Source organism: Chrysochloris asiatica, unplaced genomic scaffold (genome assembly GCF_000296735.1).
Source record: "Chrysochloris asiatica unplaced genomic scaffold, ChrAsi1.0 scaffold00225, whole genome shotgun sequence".
NCBI lineage: Eukaryota > Metazoa > Chordata > Mammalia > Afrosoricida > Chrysochloridae > Chrysochloris > Chrysochloris asiatica.
In genome coordinates, this window is record NW_006408743.1 from 1418286 (window position 1) to 1443074 (window position 24789).

At 36.7% G+C, this 24789-nt stretch overlaps 1 protein-coding gene across 1 annotated transcript in view; it reads right to left on the reverse strand.

Moving 5' to 3' along the window:
- Nucleotides 1–24789, reverse strand: part of TMPRSS15 (transmembrane protease, serine 15) — a 313147-nt gene that overhangs the window by 86936 nt on the left and 201422 nt on the right. Inside the window, exons 15-17 of the mRNA XM_006873157.1 lie at nucleotides 19317–19442; nucleotides 15682–15822; nucleotides 1558–1668 (exon numbers count right to left, since the gene is read on the reverse strand). Of these exons, the coding sequence (XP_006873219.1) occupies nucleotides 1558–1668; nucleotides 15682–15822; nucleotides 19317–19442 (378 nt within the window). The remainder of the gene's footprint in view (nucleotides 1–1557; nucleotides 1669–15681; nucleotides 15823–19316; nucleotides 19443–24789) is intronic.

A 24789-nucleotide genomic window follows, 5' to 3' on the forward strand; every position in this document is an offset into this window, starting at 1 on the left:
TCTTTCTCCCTGAAGCAACTGGTGATATTGAACCACAGAACTTATGGCTAGCAGCCCAACACTTCACCTATTATACCATGAGGGTTCTTTTAGAGTGATGACTTATCAAAACCCAAACCCACTGCCACCCAGTCAATTCTGACTCAGAATGACCCCATCGGATTTTTGAGACTATAACTCTTCTAGGGAGCAGATATCTTTCTCTTTCTTTCGAGGAGTGGCTGGTGACTTGATATTTTATGGTTACCAGCCCAACACCTATTCCAACATACCACCAGGGTTTCTTTGGAGTAAGAACAGAGACCCTGAAATTACTAGGAGATACCCAATCATAAGAACATTAAAACATGGCTGGATGAATGTTTGGAGCAATGGCCCTAAGATTATTATCTTTAAACTTTAAGCCAAAATACCCCTAAAGTTTCCTTAAAATCAAACAATAGTCTAGTTTAACTAGTAAGAAAATCTGCTCTGAGCATCATGTTCTTCTAAGACCTATCTGTTAGCGTAGTGGTTACGAATTGGGCTGCGAACCACAAAGTTAGCAGTTCGAAACTACCAGCTGTTCCACGGGAGAAATATAAGGCTTTCTGCTCCCATAAAGATTTATAGCCTCAGAAACCCTGTACAGGGTCGCTATGAGTTGGAACCAACTCCATGGCACATCACCACCACCACCATATGAGATAAGCCCACTCCCAGCCTCAGAAACCCTGTACAGGGTCGCTATGAGTTGGAACCAACTCCATGACACATCACCACCACCACCTTATGAGATAAGACCACTCCCTTCGTCAGGATGGTAGTGTGGTCTAAGGTAATACTTCAGGTCATAGTGTCCCCTGGAGGCAGGGGTTTGACTCCCACTCCTGACAAAAAAATCTTTGGTGCCTTGGTGTGGTGCTCTGGGTTACAGCACTGGACTGCAAAGTCAGTTTGTACCACAAGGTCAGAGGTTCAAGTTCACTAGCCACTCCTTGGAAACCCTATACAGGGTCACTATAGGTTGAATCTGACTTGATGGCACTTAACAACAACAACAACAACAACATAGGAGATGAAGGAGTCCTGGTGTGGCACTGTGGGTTAATGCTCTGGACTGCAAAGTCAGTTTGAACAGCAAGATGGGCGGTTCAAGCTCACTAGCTACTCCTAGGAAACCCTATACAGGGTTGCTATGGGTTGACAACAACCCAATGGCGCTTAATAAGAACAACATATGAGATAAAAGTGAAAACAGCAACTCTCAGGATATTTAGAGGTGGTAAGTTTATGTTAATGAGAAAGAAGTCAGAAAAGGAGAGTGAGAATGGATGTGTAACTCAAAAAGTTAACCAATGTCATTAGTTTGTACATGTAGAAACTGTTGAATTGGTATATGTTTTATTATTTATTTTCTCAATAACAACAAAATAAAAATAAAAACACATCACCTAATGAAAACAATTGATCTTTTCTTTTACATTGATAAGATCCAAATGCATAAGCTATAATAATGAATAGTGTTTTGCTGTTTTTGTTTGTTTTTCTTAAACAAACAAACAAAAAAAGACATACCACAGTGTGCTTCATCTGAGCCATCCTTACAGTGTGGATGACTGTCACAGAGATTCAACAGTGGAATACACTCTCCAGTTTCACATTGAAAATTGTCTTCCTTGCAAGGATCTGTGGAGGAAAAATATTTATTGTATAGGATAATGACATTATAAATAGAATATTTTGGACTACTCCTCCCCTTTCTACCTTTTTTACTACCTGTCTATTGCCACAGTGCATAGTGGAGCTAGCTTTCATTTTGAACAACCTGGTATATTTAGTTACTCAGAATGTCTCAGAAATAACATCAAAATTAGAATCACCACTTGAGGATGTTGTATAAAAAATTTCAGGTACTACCTTTGCAGCAAGACCTAGGTCAGTTCCAAGGGATTTCTGAGAGGCTTGAGACAATCCTCACAACAAAATCTCTGAAAGTACCCCTTCAACAAACCCAAATAAACATACCACCTAAGCAATAATAGTTGGAATGTAACAGAAGCATAGTTCAGGAGAGGTCTTCTGGTCTCACCGTTCAAATGACACTGTCAAACTGTTACTATAAAGGAAATTAAAACTTGCGTTTGTTAAAATAGAATCAGACCAGGTTGAAAATGGTCATTTCAATGAAAACTTGACCAGGTGGGAAAGAGTGCTATCATTGCACAAAAATAAGGCATGCATCATATGTTTCTTCAAACTATGAAACTCCCTTTCATATTAGTTTCCTATGTGCACTGTGCATTTTATTTAAATTTGCCTGTTTCTTACATGGACCTATCATATATAAAACGACCCGGTAACCACAAAGAAATGGAAATCCTGCAATAGTATTAACTTGGAAAAAGTTATGGCTAGAATTCAAAACAACTAAAGCAGGGTTGGAGTCATGAGTATGTAATTCATATATGAAAAAAAAGAAAAGAAAAAACATACAAGAAAGGAGGTGGGTTGATACAGAAGCTATTGGTAGCTGTTTCTAAAAAAACAAGTTGTACTAAAGTAGATTTATTTGGAATATTGTTTAAAAGGAATGGGGGCTGTTGTTTCCTAGAACTAACTGGTCTTAGAGAATTGTGTCCAGCTGTTTTCTGATGATGGTTTAAGAGGACACTCTATTCAGGGCCATATGGGATTTGGATTTCCTGATAGTTATCTAGAGATAGTTAGATAAGGAGAAGTTAAATGTCTCATTCCTAAGATAACTAGTTCATATGGTTGCCTAGAAGAAGAATAGCTAGTAGTATCTCACTTCTAACTGAAAATTTATTACACTGCAAAATCACAAGGACTATTGTTTCCAAGGCATTAGTCTAGGGATTTTCATAATTTTTCCAACTGTGACCATAGTAAGAAATAGATTTTAAACCACAACTCTAGGATATACACATTTGTGTGTGTTTCTCTGTATGTGAAACTAAATTTAACTTTACCCTGTTTAATTTACTCTGTTTCTTTTTCTAATTTAATTCCATTTCATTCCATAAAAAGAAGTTCAGGCAAAACCCAATTTAAAAGAGCGAGTATTTGCCTAGGGGCTAGTGTTAGCTCAAAGAACATGGCTGCGATGACAGATTTTTACAGTCTTTTTCTACATCAACACCGGGAATATGAAAAGACGATGGGAAAGAAATTAGAAAATGAGTCACAGATAATATTTCCTCCTCTCCCCTTGAACCGATTATGAGACAAAGGTTTGTGCCTGAGATGGGGAATAAAAACAGCTTTAAATGAGATGATATTAAAGTTGTGTTGATGTGCTATATGTTTTAATATCCAAATGTGAGTCTTAGTTACAAAATTACATATTTGAATACTTGAAATAATAAGAAAAGAAAATAAATTTGTCTGAAACATCCAGGGACCAGAAGAGAAATTTGAAATAAAGGTAAATGGAGAAAAGGAAGGTTTTTCAGCAGGCAGTCTCATTGACTCCAGTCATACATTAAGCATAATATTAAATACTATAGGTAAAATTTCCACAATATCATGTTTCTTTATCTTTGGATGCCCATGACTGGCACAAAATAAGAAGCCAATAGATGCTTGCCTTGTGAAATAAATTACTTCATGTTAAATTAATGGTATGTTTAAAAAGTAAATATTCCTGTTAATAGAATAAAATCTTGAACCTGGTTCTGTTGAGTGGATTTTGATTCATAGGAACTCTATAGGACATCTGTAAATCTTTGTAGAAGCAGAAAACCTCATCTGTCTCCCTTGGAGAGTCTTGTGGACTTGAACCACTGACCTTGCAGCTGGAAGTACAGTGCTTATTATCCGGATTAGTACACTGATAAATGGGCAAAGATAACTACATATTCTACAGGCAAGCAATAATATTTTAACTGGTATATTTTATCTTTCTAGTAGTAGTACTTTTATCTTAGAAACCAGAGCTTTAAAACTAGCTATATATATTTTTTCTGTTTAAATATTTCATCTTAAATCAAATATTAATTTATTAATTTTTAAAAGTTGACAGTATTAATTGCATACCTATAATCAGAATCTTAATTTAATTATGGAATATTAGTCTCTAATAGTTATTCTTAAATTGTCATATAACTTTGTTTCATGGTTTGTTAAAAATCATTATATAAAAATGAATTCTTAATGTCAATAATTCCATTAAAGTTAACTTTATTGATAAGTATAGTTAGACTATACTTAATTGGGAAAGTGCACATTCGTTGAATGAAACGGTTAAATATCTGAATGAAAACATGTATCTGAAATATCTGAAAATAATGACTCATTTCTGTACTCTAGACAAAACTAGGGTAGGGAGCTATACCCTATGGATCCAGAAAAATTAACTTGTTTTTGTAAACTGGTTGCACTGGATGTAGGAATGCTGATGGAGTAAAACTACCTATTGTTGCTAAACTGAATAGAAATTTTTAACTCTGAGGAGCATTGGAAATAACCTCTTTCAAAATGCTCCTTACATACACAAATTGGATTCTAGTTTGTTGCAATATATTGTAGTGTGATTTCATTTAAAAGTCTTTAATTCAATGGTTTAATTCTCTGTGGCCTCTAAAATTTTATTTTTGATAGATGTATACCAATGTTGAGAGAAGGGAAAAAAAATATTGCTAAGAATTTAATTTCCCCATCTGCTTTTTATGAAGTCTCCAGTAGCCCTGCCTCATTTACTCGACATATGCTTGGTTTAAAATGGAACTGAATTGATCTCTAAGGCACATGCCACACAATTTGCAGAGGACTTTAAGCCACCTAAATGTAATCAGCTGCTGTTTCCACAGTTGCCTGTTAAGCACTACTGAATTTCAAATTAAGATTCTGATTATCAGAAAAGAGCTGTGAGGGCACATTTATAGGAGACAAATCTTAATAAATCTATATTTTATATACTCCAGATTAATGTAAATGGAAAATATACCAATATCAACAGGCGCTTGTGCCCAATCTCTCTTTCTATTAGTAGGTTGATTATATTTCAATGCCAACGCTCTGTTTCTGTTATTGCAATCCAGTCTGTTGGTGTAAAAATCTGCCTAGGAGAAGATTATGCTGATGGCAATTCAATTCACCCATTTTCTATTTATTGGTACCTGTCTCATGTCCAGGAGGAATGAGAAACCATACTCCCAGAATATCACTACGTAGTATTAGTCATTGGAGATTTTCTTTTGTGTTGAGAAGAATAGACTGTACTCATTTGGATTTGATCCTGAACAGAGGTATTTTTGTTATATTTTTCCAAATCTTTGAAGATACGTATATTTCATCTTACTATTATGTATTATTGTCAGAATCTAATGAAAAAATAGTGATGGCAATACTTTTTTTTAATGTTTTATTGTGAATTATGTGACAGTTTACATGGGAAAACATTAGCTTTACATTCATACTATCGTATGTCGTTTCATTGTCATGATTGCAATCCCTTCCATGAATTATCAATCCACTCAAGGGTATACCCTGCAAGCCTGTCCACTGGTCATCAGCACACAGCCCCCCTCTCTCTCTAGGTCTAAAGTCCCCAGACACTCCATCTCTCCAAGTCATCGTATCTGCCTCCATCTCTGGTGTCACTGTTCCTCTGGTTAGGGTCCCACTCTCTGCTCTTCACCCTTGATGGTCCCAGGGACCTCTGCTCCTAGACTGCAAAGTCAATCACTCCCCTCCTTTTGCTACAAAATGTCTACCTTTACATTTCCAACCCTAACAATCAGTCCTGATAATAATTATTCACTATTGTATCACAAGAGACCTATCCTCATCTCCTTTCATCAGCCCCGCCCAGACAGATTGGATACTACTCAATGGAGATTCTACCTTCCTCCACGCTCTCTGAATGTAGGCTCCTCTTGAAAGCTTGTAAACGGGTCACTTCTTGCTTTTGTAGCCTCCCCCCCTACCTCATTTTGGGCAGCCAATGTCCAAGTTGCCCATCCCTGTCTACTCTGTGTATGGAGGGAGTGGGAATGATCCTCGCTGTAAGATTTGTTCCCTCTTTTGAGCTACTGCATCCATAGGTGTAGGTCAAGTTCATCAAATTGTATCAGATTACTCTGTAAAGTTCTTTATTACATCATTTTTCACTATAATATTAGGAAATGATAAGACTTTATCAAATGAAATAAACTGAAGTATGTTTTATTTTAAAATTAGTAACTATGATATAGCAAATTTTCCTCATATGCGCCCATCACCATTTACACCTTAAAAGTATCATTGAAAATGTCAGAATGATCCACATAAGTTAAATAAAATATTTAATTAAATTGAAATTAAAATAGGGTTTTGGGGCACGAGAAGCAGAGTCAGGTAGGAGAGGCTCCTCAGTGGAAGCACAGAAAAGCCAGAGAAGGTGCTTTCCTAGAGCAGTTCCAGAGTTTGAATCTAGTGTAAGGTACAGGGTGTCAGTTTCCTGCACCCACCAGTGGAGAAATCTGACTGTGGAAAGGAAAATATTATAATTTATGAATTGAATCAGGATGTGGGATGCTGCCTATGGCCCCTTAACCTAGGCTGAGATGAGAGGGTGGGGCCACAGCCAGCCTCATACAGTGATACAGCACTAAAAACCATGGAGCAGGATCTGAAAATAGTGAAGTGATGGATTTTACACTTTTCTTTTCTCCTCTCCCCTGTCGTATCTTCTCTGATCAGCCCAGATACCTTCACACGGGTGAGAGCACATCCTCAAAAGGGTCGAGCATTGTGCACACCATTTTCCCATGGCACAGTGAGGAGGTCCCTGGGAGGAGCCTTATTGGTCTCATAGGCTGATCCTTTGGCGGCTTCTTGATGTCTGACTCTGGGACCCAGCCCTAAAGTTGACCTGGCCGGGAACCTTTATTCCTGCCTACCCAGCAAGAAAAAGCAGGTCTGGTGATACAGCCAAACTGTATGAACACCCTGCAAAACCCCAACATAAAAGGCAAGATCCAACAACAACTACTACACACATGGACACAGCTACTTTTAGAATTACGCTGTGCACACACAGATACCTAACTGACCTTCAGATATAAAAATAGCAGACAATCTTTCTTCCAATAATTTCTCAATATATATCTGTGCACCTCCACAGTAATGACTATAGGAGGGGCCTGAGTGAGTGGACACCCCAGCCACTGCTGGAGGTTTCTACTGTGCATGCACATTGACCTGCACACCAAAGGTTACTGTTCAGTTGAGTATGGTTTTATTTGTGTTTTTGAGTCGTGATTTTTGTTTCTGCTTTTATATTGTTTCTGGTTTTGGTCCTTTGATCTCACTTTTTTTCTGGGGGTAGGAACTTTCTCTCCGTACATTACCCAAGAAGAGACAGCAATCATGGCCATATAACCAAGATACAAGTATACCCCATAATAGCCCACCATCTGGACAGGAGCCAATACCAATCACTAGGCATTGCATGTGAAAAGGGAAAGTTATCTCCAGATCACATCCACCAGGAGACACTCAGTAAGCTTAACAACACAGCAACATGCATTCATTAAATCACTGAAAATTCAGCTAACTACTGAAAATGTTCAAGAAAAAGCAACAAAAGATCTCAGCACATGTACAAAATCAGAAAAGAGTAACTGAAATAAATGAGCTGGAGGCAAACATAGACTTTCCACAAGAAGAAAAGCAGGCTTTGGATCTGCCTGAGTAGGAATTCTGAAGAATGATATGGAAAAAATTCAAATTCTCCAAAGAGGGGTGGAGGAAAACAAAGAAGTAGTCAGGAAAGTGCTGCAGGAGCAATCAAACAAGATAGACATAGCATTAGAAACAATTCAAAACCTGCAAAAAGAGTTCCAGATGGTTAATAATGAAATATCAGAAATGGACAATAGACTGAAAGGGCAAAGGAGTAGAACTGAAGAGATGGAAGTCAGAAACAGCAAGCTGGAAGACAAATCTCTCAATATTGCTAAGATAGAAAAGCAAGCAGAAAAAAGGATTAAAAAATCTGAAGAGAGTATAAGATTCATGCCAGATAGCATGAAGAAGAATAATTATTAGCATTCTGGAACAGGAAGAATCACAGAGAAGATAGTTGAGGATCTACTGGAAGAAAATTCCCTAACATCTTGAAGGATGTGAAGATAAACATTCAAGAAGCTGAACAAACCACAGGAAGGATAGACCCCTAAATAAAATCAGCAAGACATATCATAATCAAGCTCTCCAAAATCAGACAAGGAGAGAATACTAAAAGCATCCAGGAAAAAGAAATGTGTTACTTAAAAAGGCAAGCAAAAAGCAAATTAAGCTCTGCCTTCTCATCTGAAACCATGCAAGCAAGAAGATAATGGAGAGACATATATAAAAACCTAAAAGAAAAGAAAAGAAAAGAAAAAAAACCTGCCAGCCAAGAATCATCTACCCATAAAAACTTTCAATCAAATGCAATAATGCAATCAAAGCATTCCAGGATAAACAGAAGCTAAGAGATTTTGTCAAAGCCAATCCAGCACTTCAAAACATCCTAAAGGGAGTTCTTTAGACTTAAAACCAACAAGAACAGACAACAAGCAGAGATTGACAGACGTGGCAACACCACCTGGAGTTAGATGACAGGTAGCAGAGTCCAGAACAGAACAAAATTACAACAACGAATTCAAAGGAGCTGGGCGGTCAATCTAAGAGCAAAATAATAACAATATCAAAGAAGGGGAAAATATTGGTACAGAGATCCCGGTGGTGAGGAGGTCAGGTAGACTGCAGGATACAGTAGACTGCCTTAATGGAGGGAAAAGTTAATAGACCATAGGGTAACCCCATAGAAAATTAACACTTCATATCTTACCATAGTAAATATCTACACTCCAAAAGAAAGAGCACTAAAATATATAAAGCAAATTCTACCAAAATTGAAGAAAGCAATAGTTAAATCTACAATTATAGTGTGGGATTTTAATATGCCACTTTCGAAAAGGGATAGAACAACCAGAAAGAAAGTTGACAAAGTTACAGAGAAACTAAACAACACAATCAACCAACCTGACCTCATAGATGTGTACAGAGCAACAACAGCACAATACATATTCTTTTCCAGTGCACATGGAACATTCCCAGAATTGACCATGTGTTAGGTCACAAAGCAAACCTCTATAAATTTACAAACATCAAAATATTACAAAGCATCTTTTGAGACTAAAATGCTATAAAACCAGAAATCAACAATAAGATGACTAAGGGAATAAAGTTGATTACGTAAAAACTGAATAAGAACCTGCTGAAAAGTGACTGAGCAATAGAAGAAATTAAATATCACAAAGTTCCTAGAAACAAAGGAAAACAAAAACACAACATACCAAAAAATTTGGGACACAGTGAAATTTGAGCTTACAAGACAATTCATTGTGATAAATGTGCACATACAAAAAGAAGAAAGAATGAAAACTAACACATTAACACAATGTCTACAACAATTAGGAAAAAAAAAAAAAAAACTACAGAGGGAACCTGCAGTCACCAAAATAAAAAAAATAAATAAATAAAGATTAGAGCAGAAATAAGTGAGATAGAAAACAGAAAACGATAGAAAGAATCAACAGGACAAGAAGCTGGTTCTTTAAAAGGATTAATAAAATTGACAAGCCATTGGCAAACTTAACAAAAGTAAAGATGGAAAAGACACAAATAAAAAGCATTGGAAACCACATGGGTGATATCACAATGGATCCAAGGAAATAAAAAGGATACTAGCAGAATATTAAGAAAAGTTGTACTCCAACACATTTGAAAACTTAGAAGAGATGGATACATTTTTAGAAAAACACTACCTACCTAAACTTACACAGAATGAAGTAGAAAACCTGAACAGGCCCATAAAAAAAGAATAAATTGATCAGGTCATCACAAAACTCCCCACCAAAAGAAGCCAGGTCCATATGTCTTCACTGGTGAGTTTTGCCAAACATTCAGGGAAGAGCTGTCACCAATTCTACTCAAATTATTCCAGAATATAGAAGAGGACGGGAAACTTCCTATGAGATCTAGTAGCTTTTTTACTGAGTCTTTGGGAGTATCTTATCTATGGGATCATATCATCTGCAAATTGAGAGTTTTATTTCCTCTTTTACAATTTGGATGCCTTTCATTTCCCTATCTTGCCTTATAGCTCTTGCTAAGTCTTCCAGCACAATATTGAATAGGAGTGGTGACAAAGGGCATCCTTGTCTAGTTCTTGTTCACAGAGGGAAGGCTTTCAGTTTCTCTCCATTGGAGTAGTGTAGACTGTTGGTTTTGGATATATGTTCTTAATTATGTTGAGGAATTTCCCTTCAATTCCTACTTTGCTGAGTTTTTTTTTTAAATCTGGAATGGATGTTGGATTTTGTCAAATGCCTTTTCTGTAGCAACTGATATGATCATGTGTTTTGTTTTCTTTTTTCTTATTTATTTTATTCACAAGAAGATCTGGGCAGCATCAAACATATGAAGAAATGTTAACAATCACCAGCCATTAGAGAGATTGAAATCAAAACAGCAGTGAAATATCATCTCACACTAGCTATAACAGCAAGGATCAAAAAAGAAGAGGACAATAAATGCTGGCAAAGATAGGGAGAGACTTGGACCCTCCCACAGTGTTTGTGGGATTGCAAAATGGTCCAACCACTCTGGAAAACAATGTGGTGCTTCCTCAAAACATTAGAAATAGAAATACCTTACGATCCAGCAATTCCTCTACTTGGTATTTACCCACAAGGACTATAAACCATATCATAAGTAGATACATGACACCAACGTTCATTGCAGCACTATTTACAATAGCGAAAAGACGGAGACAGCCTAAGTACCCATCAATGGAAGAATGGATAAACACACTGTGGTACATAGATACAATGGAATATCATGCTACCTTGAAGAATAACAAAGAAGCTGCAAGCCACCACATAACATAGATGAACCGTGAGGACATTATGCTGAGTGAAATTAGTCAGTCACAAAAGGAGAAATACTTCATAGCACCTTTAAGATTAAGAAAAAGAACCCTCATTAAAAGAGGGCAAAAAATATTATTTTCTGGTTACCAGGATGTATGTGGTGATGTGGTGGGGTGAAGAGATGGATGGGAAGGTGGAGCACATGGTAGGAAATAGACACAGGATAGCTTGGGTTCTGGGGGTGGCGAGGCACAATACACAATAAAGGGGTGGAGAATGGAAGAACAAGGTGGATGGGAGAACATTATGCAGGTTTGCATGGTCTAAGTGGGACAGAGGTAAATAATGATGTACGCACAACCTTGGAACAACAGGGCTCTGGGATACAGGGATTGAGGCATGGTTTGAATGGGTAAAAGAGGGGAAAAACTGTTAAGATGCTTGGCTGTCTTTTGAATCTTGGTTTCCATTGATTACCATTGTAAAATAGACACTTAAGGGGGAGAGAAAGGAATAGCTAGGACCATTGCCATAGAAAGGTTGTAAGTCCATCTTCTGCCTGTAACTAATTGGAATACCTACAATGGGGCTACAACTTGCCCAGTGAAGGAGGCTTCCTTTGGAGACTTTGCATTGCATACACGATACATGGAATCCTGAATCCCATCCAGAATCTTCTGAGATGGGAATTTTCCACTTGAAAGGATAAGCAGACCAGCCTGGAGCAGCTATAACAGAAGATACTTCTTGAAAGAAAGACCAGCAGGAAAAATAAAAAAAACAATAATGGCAGTCCAATTGACTACTACAAGAACAAACAAGTTGTTTGCCGGGAGCCATCAAGGCAAGTGGTCAGGTCCCCTCAGGGCAAACCCCCTTCCAAGACTAAGACTCAAGTGGAATATATGAGCAGGCATGTTGTCTGGGTGGTGACAATGTTGGTTGCCAATAAGGGGAAGTGGGAAAACAGCAATAAAATTGTGAGCTAAGTCCGACCAAGTTCAATAGACCCTTGTCAACCCAGGCTGATACCTGGTTGGCCAGTAGTATGGTGAAACTTGGGGACTCCTGGGCCCTGAGACAGGGACATGGCCATAGAAGACTAGAGTGGAGAGGGAAGTGTCCAGTTGATATGAAGTGAGGGGAAATGCAGAACACCCATATTTGCAGGTAGTACCCACTTGACCTGGCTTCAATGGCTGGATAATAAGAACTTAACTTGAAGAAGAAATAAAAAGAACAAAATAATAATCCACTACAATTTGATGAACTTGACCTATAGTGTTGGAGTTAGTAGCTCAAAAGAGGGACAGAATCTTTACAGTGAGGATCATTCCCACCCCTTCGGTACACAGGGATGACAGGGATGGGCAACTTAGACATTGGCCACACAAAATGATGGGATACAAAAGCTCTTCTACAAAGAAGTGACTGTCTTACAAGTTTCTAAGAGGGAGCCTAATTCCAGAGGGCGTGGGGGAAGGTAGAATCTCCACTGAGTGGTTTCCAACCTGTCTGGGTGGGGCTAATGAAAACAGTTGGGGATAAGACTCTTGTGGTTCAATTGTGATAATTGCTATCAGCACTGACTGTGAGTATTGGGAACGTAAAGAAGACATTTTGTAACAAAAGGAGGAGAGTGGTTGATTTTTGCAGTCCTGGAACCATTAAGGGAGAAGAGTGAAGTGCAGGATGCTACACAGAGAAGCAGACACCAGAGATGGAGGCAGAGATAATAACACGGAGAGATGGAGCAGCTGGGAACTCTGAACTCAGGGAGGGAGAGGGGCTGTATGCTGACAGCTGGGTGGCAGGCTTGTGGGGTGTACCCTTTGGTTGTTTGATGATGTATGGAGTGGATTGAAATAATTGCAATGAAATGAAATACGATAGGATGAATGTAAAGCTAATGTTCTCCCATGTAAACTTCATATAATTCACAATAAAAACTTTTAAAAATTTGAAATTAAAATAATAGTTATGCAACAAAGAAAAATATTTTGAAATAGTATATGAAGTATTGGTACACAAATATAATTATCTTAGGAAAATCAGCAGCAAAAAAATCATCAAAGGACAGAATCAGAGAGATTCAATTCAAAATCACATTCTCAGAATTGTATTGGTTAGTGGTCCACAGCAGTGATCCTAATTATATTTGGAGTAGTTTCTAATTATCTTTGAAGTAGATAATAAATATATATATATATAATTAAGGAGCTCTGGTAGTATAGTGGATTACAAGCTTGGTTGCTAATTGCAAGGTCAGAAGTTCAAATCTATCAGTTGCTCTGCAGAAGAAAAGGAGGCTTTCGGTTCTCATAAAGATTTGCAGCTTCAGAAATACTATATAGGGTCAAGGAAATCTTATGCACAGTCCCATGAGCCAGAACCAACTCAGTATAATACAATCACTACCATCTACATTAAATTTATTGGTGTTTTCATGACAATGTATTTTTTTGGCTTCTTAAGATTTGTCATTTCTATATCTTCTCTTTCATGTAGTCAATTTATTTTAAAATAAATTTTGATTTTTATAGGTTTGAAAGTCTATTCACTTTTTATGCTGTACAATTTTTCATACTTGCTAATTTGTTATTTACTTCACTGAGTATTTTTACTGATAAATTAATTGACTTGTAATTCACAATTAACTGCTTCTAACGTGCAGGTGAACTGATTGCACAAATACTCTCTCCTACCTCAGTAATTTGGGTATCAGTAAATGTTGTAGTTTAAGGAGCTCTGGTAGTGTGGTGGTTACGAATTGGGCTGTGAATCGCAAGGTCAGCAGTTCGAAACTGTCAGCTGTTCCACCCGAGAAAGATGAGGCTTTCTGCCCCTGTAAAGATTCACAGCCTCGGAAACCCTATACAGGGTCACTATGAGTCAGAACCGACTCCACGACACATAACAACAACAACAAATGTTGTAGTTTATGATCAGGTCAGCTGGAAGACCAGTTGTACATCCTGGCTAGCTTCCTTATTTGCTATAAAGATGAAGCAGTAGTGCCCTCTCTGGTTTGGAATCAAGGCCAATTTTGAGTGAAGGAACAGATATAAATAAAATTTAAATTCACATCTGGATGTGGGAGTAGACAAGAGGCCAGATAAAGATCATCCAATTTTATCTCTTCTCTATGCATCTAGCAGATTAAAACAACAAGCTGACCATGACTTAACTGTAAGGTAAAGATTGATGTAAAGATTAATATACATTTCGTTGCAACTTTATAACAGTGAAGTTTGGGTACACTGTTAAATGTAAAGAATTATAAGTGGACACGTATATGGAGCGTAGTAGCTCTGTAAAATAAGCACTGGACTGTGACCTACTAGGTCAGTGGTTTAAGACTACCAGCCATTTCAGGGGAAGAAATATGAGGCTTTCTACTCCTGTAAAGATTTACAGCCTCAGAAACCCTCTATAGGATCTCTATGACTCAGAACTGACTCATAGCGACCCTGTGTATGGTTTCCAAGGAGTGACTGGTGGGTTTGAATTGCAGGCCTTGTGGACAGCAGTCAGAGCTTATCCTATAGTGCCACACCAGGAATGATATTGGATTATATTTTAATATAGTACTGTAAATACAGGTAAGAAGATTCTTTGTGTGAGCAAACATCATGTTCAACTTTCTTCATTCCAGCAATTTTATACTGGTTGCTCCTCACAGTTTAAGAATGCTACTTTATTAATTTGATGGTGACAATGAAGTAGCTTGCATGCCTTTTTCCTTATTGTTTTTTGAAAACTCTCTTAGCAAAGGGATCATAGCAATATCAAGTCTCCCACTTTCAACTTTCAGCATACTATCAAGGTTGTGTTGTTTTTCAACTTGACTGGGCCAAGATTCTCAATGGTTTGGAAGCTAAGACATAGTTATTCCCATTATGAAATCTAATATAAAGTAGTTAACTCTATGATGAGGTTGGTTATGAGCAGCCAATCAATTGAAAGGATTCTTCCTTGGCTGTGTGGTCTGCTTCCAATATGTTAGACATTCAGGGAAAGCTTACTTGTTTTTCTGATGGGTCTGTATCTTGCATTTGATTCATCCTCTGAATCTTGGTCCTTTAGACTTGAGCCAGAGGCTTGCTCTTTTACCTGGAGATCCTGGGAGTCCACCTTCTTCTTACTTGCTGAAATTTCCTGCCATCCGGCTTCCTAACTAGCTGGGTTCTTTCTTGTGAAGAGATTCGCAGCCTCGGAAATCCTGTGCAGGGTCACTATGAGTCAGAACTCATAGTGTTATGAGCCACGGAGTCAGTTCCAACTCATTGCGACCCTGTACAGGGTTTCTGAGGCTATAAATCCTTACGGGAGCAGAAAGCCTCATCTTTTTCCTGCAGAACAGCTGGTAGTTTCGAACTGCTGACCCTGAGGTTCACAGTGTATATATATATATATATACACACACACACACACTGTTTACTCTTCTCTAGAAAACCTAGTCTAACTGATGACATACTCTTCAAAAAAGAATGAAATGAATATGAAGTAACAACAACAGCAATAACAAAATTAAGACTATGTACCAAATAAATGGAAATTATAATCTGCTTGAAAACATTATTGTTCCTTGTTTTGAACAAAGTCAGATAAATTTTACATAGGACTTAAGGAAGAAAGGAAATCTTCCTTACAGTGAAAAAGAATTTGCATTTTATTGTACATCATTGAAATTGATTTTGGCCTTGAAATCTAATATACTTTATAGATTTCCTCCAAAAGTTAGCATGCAATGTGTTATCTTGAGTGGGCTTACCTGGAATCCCCAAATGATAGCCAGTAGTGAAGTTTGCTTTAAAGCCCCCTCTAGTCACCTGCTTATCAGTGATGAAAAATACAGTCATTCTGTTGGTAGTAGAATACACATCCTTTACTGGACCAGGTCCTGTATATACAGCTGCTCCAAAAGAAAACAAGAAAATCAATGAAATGATCCTTTCTCCCTAGAAGGAAATATACTTATTGTGTCAATTCCAACTTCTGAACATGGTTATTAACATGCAAACTGGTTCATGAACTTGACGTATGTGTATGTTCTATTACAGTTTGAACTTTGCTTCTAGGAAACCAACTTTAACATTACTTTAGTCTTCTGCAACTCTCTAATAAATTACTCATGATATTACCTGGTTAAGCACCACTACTTTTCAAATTCCTGTTCTCGGTGAGGAATGATCATTAGCCTGCTTAAAGGAGCCTTCAAGGCACAAAGGTTAATTGATCAGCTGCTGACCAAAAGATCATTAGTGAGAACTCACTTGGGTGAGTTCTCGATTGGAAAAAGACCTCTCTGCTTCCATAAAGACTATAGCCAAGAAAACAGCGTGCTTGTTCTACTCCAGCGCATGGGGTTGCTACAAGTCTGAAGTGACTCAGTGGAATTCAACAATAACATAAAATAATGAAGATTATAGTCTCCCTTAGTAAATTTTTGTCTATATATATATTTTTTTTGCTTATTTTTGTAAATCTATAAGTATGACTGATGTAAAGAATGAATTAATTAAAAGTAGTACAAATCTAAATGATGATTTTTAAAGCTTTTTCCTGCTAATTCCAGGGCTTTGAGAGTTTCATAAACAAGAAAATACTTTTTTCTAGTAATTAAAGATTTAAGTTAATTTAACAAGTGCTTCATCCTTTAAAATGTTTATTAGAATCCCTGAAAGTAATTCTACTTCACAGGAGCTATTTGAAAACTATGATTTCAAGGTATCCTTTCATAATTGGATTTTATTTTTCAGTGATATATGCTAATATAAAGAGGTGAAATAGTGAACATCAAATTTTCTTTATTATTAGACTAATGAAGTTTTTTTGTTATGGTTTTTTTTTTAAAGGACAGCATGTCCTGGAAATGTAAAAATTACTCAGAATATTTTTACATATGTGCATATAAAAATCAAATTTGTAGTTAATTAGTTCTTAGTCTTATAACCCCACAAGAAACTTCTATTGTTTAACTCCATTTGTTCACTGTTTGGGTCTGAAACCTCTCCTATGAAACTTCACTCTTGAACTCTTAGGATTTTTCTGAAGAATCCTTAACCAAAGGGTTAATGGATAGTAAATTCCTGACTGCTGTGGTTCAGTTAATTACCTGTTTTGGCCCTTCTAACCATGGTCCTCCTTTTTTTTATGTTTTGTGGCTCCTCACATCTATATCTGTGGCTGTAGTATTATTTTGGAGTGAGTAGTCTGTTAGGTTGATGAGACACTATTAGCGTGGAATATAACTTGAGTTCCCATCTTATTAGAAGGTGTGACTCAAGTTACCACTCTTCATTCTTTTGAGAGTATGGTCTGAAAATTACTCATCATCTTTGATATGTGTGCAAAAACAAGAACTAACTTCCTGTTTTAAGCTATTCTCTTATAGCCAAAGCATCAACATTTTGCTTAATTAAGAAAAGCATGAGGTCAAGGTCACAGAATTGGCTGAGATTAGACCTGGCCAGCCTTACATGCACAGTAAGGACCAACTTCCCTTAACCTAATATTCTGACATAACAAGGAAGAAAACACTGCTCTATTATAGGGTAAGCAATGGACCACAAGGTTGGTTTGAACCACAAGGACACTGGTTCAAATTCAACAGTCACTCCTTGGAAACCCTATACAAGTGGCTATGAGTCAGAATCAACTTGCCAGCACTTAACAACAACAAAAATAATATCAATTTCTGGACGTGGGTAAAATACCATCTTTGTGACCCCCTCCTATTTTCTGATTGATGATGTGCAGAAGACTAGTTCTTATGTTGAATCAACTTGATAAATACCAATTAGACACCAATTAATATCCTAATAGACCCTATAATGGTTTGGGGTCTGTGTTAATACGATTAGGCCAGTATTTCCAGAGGTTTCGTAGTTAAGAGGTACTTGTTCCTGTGGTGATGAGCTAATACAGGACTAGTTAACGCCATGATGAGTATCTATGAGCAGCGAGTCAGTTGAAGTGATGCTTCCTTGGGGGTATGGCCTGTTCCCAATATAATGGACATGCAAGTACGGCTTTAGATCTCTCTCTTCCACTGGGGATCTGGGACTTTGCAATTGTAAGCCATTTCCATGATAATAAATTTCTTTATAAAGGAGCTCTGGTAGCGTAGTGGTTACAATTCGGGCTCCGAACCGCAAGGTCAGCAGTTCGAAACTACAAGATGCTCCGCGGGAGAAAGATGAGGCATTCTGCTCCCATAAAGATTAACAATCTCGGAAACCCTGTGCAGGGTTCACTATGAGTCGGAACCGACTCCACGACACATAACAACAACAACATACATATATAACCACCACCACCATACATGGAGTCCTGGTGTGGCGCTGTGGTTTAATGTGCCAGACTGCAAAGCTTTTTGGACTGTAAGGATGGCAGTTAAGCTCACCAGATGCTCCTTGGAAACCCTATGCAGGGTTACCATGGGTCAGAAATGACTTGTCGGCACTTAACAACAAAAGCATACATGTACACATATACATATTTCTCTGGTTTTACATTTCTTAAAAACCTGTCCTAAGATATGTGATACTGAGAATAAATAGAGTTAATGTAATTGCATCTCCATAGCTAATAAGTCAGATTTGATAAGTGAGCTTTACTTTGAGTCCAAAACACATTTAGATAATACACCTTTAGTTTTAAAATACATTGTTTTATGTAATTCCATTTAACCTTTCATGCATCTTCTTAATCTCATTAATTACTTCTATCTTAAAAATTGGCAAGTAACTGATTAGCATATTATCTATTACATTTGAATGATAACATTTTGTGTGGTTTCATGTATTTCTTATGGAGGTACAAAATTGCTCTCTTCTAAAAAGAATATACTTTTTTTCTATATGTATTTAAAAATAATTACCAATGAACAAATTGATCAGTCAAACCAACTTTGTCAATTTTTTAATCACTGTCACATATTTATATATAAGCAGATATTATGAGAGTCACAGTAATAATAAATTGCAAGCAAAAAAACATTCTAAAATCTGAATTACAAACACATAATTTATTTGACTAAAGTGAAACAAAAAATGTATTTAATAGGAATCTGTGGATGTCAGAAAGAATCTCCAAGATTCTGTTAGCTTATTGTAGTGGTAGGAACTGATGACTCTAAATATTAATCCTGATTTGTCAAGAAAGCTCAAAAAGGATCATTTTTCAAAATGTCACCAATGTGAGAACCCTTTTTATAATTTTTTGCTTCAACATAACCCCACATTAAATGCTTCATATAAACTCAACGTGTTCCCTATTGTTGTATTTTTATTTTCTGATTTTAAAAGGCTAATTACATTTATTTGGAAATGCTCTATTAGTCTCTCTTAAGGTGTACACTGTTCTATTGAGCACAATATTCAAATTACAAATATTTAAACTTACCTAAGAGCAAAGAATCATTTTCTCTACCATCTCTGATTTCAACCACATCTTCAATATTTTCTAAGTCAAATTCTTGAAAATGAAGTTGTATATTCTTTCCAATTTGTGCATTCAAATTCCAAATGCCTTAAAAGTAAAATAAAAATAGTTAGAACCTATTACAATTTGTTTTCACCTAGAAGTTTCACTCTCTTATTTCATATCTCTTTCAAGATTAATTTCCATTTAATGAAAGCTAATATTGAAATTGTAATTTTTGTCAGGAAATATACAAGCAGGCTTCAGAAAGTTTGTGGAAATTTTCCAATATATTTTCATTCCATTTTCCCACAACATTTTTGAAGCAATTTCATATTTGTTTGATCATAAATATTAATAAGACACTTTAATTGAATTTAAAACATTTTCTGTAGTTTAATTTGTTTCATCTTATATAAATAGAATACTTCAATGAAAAAAATTGCAAATACTCTTACTCCTTTAATAGTGATAGTGTTAATATTGAAAGATATTCTAGTTCCATTCATTTATTTTCTATAGTTAAACAAGAAAATGAAGTATTTAAAATGTAATTTTTAAAGAAAGTAAATTTTCTGTACTTTTTTTGCATTATGTGTATTATGTGTTAGTCTATCACTATGAAAACAAAACAAAGCATACACACACACACACACAACAATGTCTTAGTACAAAGTAAGTATGTCTTGCTCTTTTCTGATTCCTGAACTGCTTTAGTGTTTCTTTATGTTCAGTTCTAGGCTCTTTCTTATTCTGAGTGTTTTCTTCCACTCTACCCATCCCCCCCCACCCATTTTCCCCTTATATTTTATGGATGAACAAATCAGAAATATTTGATGTACACATAAAACTCCAAAAGCCAGTAGCTAGTCCATAGGAACACAGCCTCATTCAGCCCATGGGCCTAGAGCTCATAACTGCTCCGCCTTTCCATGTCACCACCTGTGCCACCATTTCTGCAGTTGCTGCTTCTTCAGGCAGAGATTCCAAGCTCCACTCATGCTCTTCCTTCTTGATGGTCCTGGGATTGTCCATTCCCCAAATAAAAGATAACTACTCCTTCCTTTTAGCTACGTATCTTCTACAATTAAAGTTTTGACAATCATGATTAATACTACTAACAATTACAATTTTATCAGCATCATTCCATACCCCCTTTCACCAGACTCATCTGGCAAAGAGGAAAACTAGTCAGTGGAGATTTTCCTTTGACCCCTCATTCTAATACTAAACACACCCATGAAAATCTGTCAAGTCAGTCACTTAATGCCTTTATTAAAATAGCAATGTCTAAATTGTCCATGTCTACCTGCTGTGGGCTAATGCATCAGACTGCAAAGTCATTTGAACTAGAAGGTCGGTGGTTCAAGCTCACCAGCTGCTCCTTGGAAACCCTATACAGGGTCACTATGGGTGAGAATTGATTCGATGGCACTTAACCAACCCAGTACACTGAGAAGACATGCATGTTCTTTGATCTGAAGACATTTCCACTCTCATTGGAATTTTGAGAAACTGCATCCATAAGCAAAAGTCCAATTCATCAAATTGTAGTAACTGATGCTTGCTCAGAGTATCAAACATCTTTATATTCATCTGATCAGGTTCTAGTCAGCTCAACAACCCTAGTTATCCAAGCTAGGTCAAATGAGGACCAACTGCAAGTTTGGGAATTCACACACACCTCCCTGCATTTTAAAACAGTCAGCCTTTCCTCTTATTTCATCTCAAGGTCAACAACTTGGAATAGAACATCCACTCCTAGGTGATCTTTGATGGGCCAACTTTCCTTGCCTTGAGACCCCCAAATCTCAAAATGTGAAACCATCTGCAGTGTGTGTGTGGTCCTGCTTTCTTTCAATTACATATGTCCTGTTTTTAAACAGTTCTGGGTTGGTCTTCATGTCTTTTCTTTCGTTCTTCCTTCCTTCCTTCTTTCTTTTTTTAAGTTTTTATTCTGAATTGAGTGAAAGCTTACAGGACAGATCACCAGTTCTACATTCAACAAATCATATAGTTTGTTTCATTACAATGATTATAATGTCCTCCATATATCATTAGTTAACAGTATTTCTATTTCATCCACCCTTAAGGAAATATAATTTTATCAACATAATGAATGTCTTCCAATACTTTATCTCCTGAACTTTTAATTTGAGTAGACACATTCATCCAGGGATTTTCTGTATATCATCATTACAATATAACTCAAACTGAGCATGTCTAAAGAGAGCACAGGACCATCAATTTCCCAAACTTACTCTTCTTATCTTCTTCCTATCACAGTGAATGGCATCATCAATCATTCATGCATAGTTGTCTATATCAGAAATCTGAACATATTCTTCTTTTCCCTAATATACTGAATCTATTGCCACAGTGTGTTGATATTACCACCTATGTCCCGTGTGTCCCATTTATTTATTCATTTCCATTGTCACTGAGTTCAAGTTACTGTCATTTAAAATCTCCCTATATTTGATGCTATGGCTCACTTCCTTATCATCTATCCTCCATAGTACAACCAGATGGATGATTCTTCTAGAGTGCAAACCTGATTTATCACAATTTTCCTATAACTATTGCAAGTATCTCCAGTGCTCTCAGAATAGAATCCACACTCCTTAAAATTGTTCAGAATTTCAATTCCATCTGTTAGGATTATTACATTTTTCTCTTTGTTTGAAAATTCAAGGAAAAGTGATTATATCTCACCTCAGAACCTTTCTATGTTAAGTACATATTGTGTCTTTCACAGTGTCCTGCTTTCACCTTAGCTGTTAAAGCACCTTGAATATTTTGTGATGCCTAATAACTAATCTGAATTCTTCTGTAGACTGTGTTAGGCTTGTTTTGCCTATGCTTATTTCAGTATAGAGAAACAAAGCGTGTTCATTAAATATTTGTGAATAAATTAATAACATTCCCCAAATACTTGTTTCAATATTCTACTGCATTTTGGAGTTGTTGGATCATTACCTTATAAAATTATATCTTTAAAAGAGGTCTTCAGGGTGAATTAGAAATGATCATTTCTGTTTCCCTAAACAAGGCAGAAGGAACGCTGATAGCATAGTGGTTGCTCATTGGGCTGTTAACCACAAGGTTAGCAGTTTAAATTACCAGCTGCTCCCCAAAAGAAAGATGAGGCTTTCTGCTTCCGTAAAGATTTACTGCCTTGGAAAACCTATACAGGGTTTCAGTGAGTCCAGAATGACCCAATGGCACACAACCACCATACCAAACAGATTAAGGACACTTATTTTCTTGGACCAGATAGCTCTTTATCATAGTGACCATATTTGACCATAAAAGTATTATCTATTTATCTCTGGATCATTGGAAGATAGAAAAATTGGCATTTTCTAAATGCAAATTTTTCACTATCAGTGAGACATTTCTTTCATTTGCAGAATTTCCATTCAGGTCAGAGGTGTTAACCAGTGGTGAAAATAGGAAGAAGATGGATGTATGTTTCCCAACCCAAACCAATGAGAGTGGAATCTTTGTCATATGGGCTGGAGAATCTTTATCTTTAGTGGTTACAAGTCAGGCTGCTAATCTTACAGTCAGAAGTACAAAACTACCAGGAATTCTGCAGGAGAAAGATGAGACTTTCTGCTCCTGTAAAGATTTACAGCCCTGGAAACCCTATAACAGGGTGGCTATGAGTTGGAACCAATTGCATGGTACACAGCCACCAACAACAACAACCTTATGCAGCTCTAATAAGCTTCTCTATTAAAGAATATTGGCCTAGCAATAGTTCTTGTTCAGTTTTATTGAATCATTTTCTCTAGGGTTAGATTATGCTACCATCCAGTCAATTGTACTTCATAGAGACGCTAACAAAAACAGAACAAAACACTGTCTGATTTGGTGCCATCCTCACAATTTTTGTGATCTTTGAGCCTATTGTTGGTGCCACTATGACAGTACTACTCATTGGGTGATCTTCCTCTTTTTCAATGACCTACTTTTCTAAACATGATGTCCTTTTCTAGGGACTGGGCCTTCCTGACAACATGTCCAATATATGTCCTTGCTTCTAAGTAGCATTCTGGTTGTACTTCCTCCAAGACAAATTTTATTTGTTCTTCTGATAGTCCACAATACTTTCAATATTCTTCATCAATACAATAATTCAAATGCACCAATTCTTCTACAATTTTCCTTATTTATTTTTCACCTTCCAAATGCATATGTTGTTGCTGTTGTTAAGTGCCATCGAGTTAATTCCTACCCATAGCGACCTTGTATAGGGTTTCCAAGGAGCAAGTGGTAAGCTTGAACCACTGACCTTGTAGTTCAAATGACTTTGCAGTCTGGTGCATTAGCCCACAGCACCACACCAGGTCTCCAAATAAGGGGATTAAAAATACCATGGCTTGTGTCAGGCACACCTTAGTCCTCAAATTGACTCTTTAGCTCTTTAAAGACGTCTTTTGAAGCAGATTTGCTTAAGGCAATATGTCATTTGATTTCTTGACTGCAGTTTCCATGAACATTGATTATGGATTCAAGCAAAATTAAGTTTTTGGTAATAATTTTTCCTTTTATCACTATGTTATTTATTAATCTAGTTTTGAGGATTTTTGTTTTCTTTATAGTGAGGTTGCAATCCATACTGACGACTGTAGTCTTTGATCTTCACCTATAAGTATTTCAAGCAAGGTTGTATCATCTGTTTTTGCAGGTTTTTCATGAGTCTTCCTTCAATCCTGATGCCAATTTCTTCTTCACACAATCCAACTTCTCAGAAGATTTTCTCAGTATATAGATTGAATAAACATGATGAAAAGATACAATCTTCACACACATCTTTCCTGGTTTTAAAACATTGAGTATTACCTTGAGCTATTTAAAATACTGCCTTTTGGTCTATGTACATGTGTATCATGAGAAAAATTATGTATTCTGGAACACCTAGTCATGGTTTATTATGATGTATACAGTCAAATGTTTTTCATAGTCAATAAACCACATATAAACATCTTTCTAATATTCTCTGTTTTTAGCCAAGATCCAACTGACATCAGCAAAGAAATCCCCCGTTCTCTTCTGAATCTGGCTGGAATTTCTGACAGCTCCCTGTCAAGTACTGTTGCAACTGTTCTTCAATTACCTTCAGCAAAATTGTACTTGCAGGTAATATTACTCACTGAGTTCCTCATTCTGTTGGGTCATCATTCTTTGGATCTCTTCAAATGTCTTGACCAGGCTAGCTGTCTTCCAATTTCTTGGCATAGACATGTAAGAGCCTCTAGCATTGCATCAATTTGTTGAAATATTTCAATTTGTATTATTTCAATTCCTGAAGCCTTGCTTTTGCCAATGCTGTCGAAGACGCTTGGACTTCTTCCTTCATTAACATTAGTTCTTAACCATACAGTACCTCTTGAATGAGTGAACATGACTATAAATATTTGGTACAGTGACTCTATATTACTTCCAT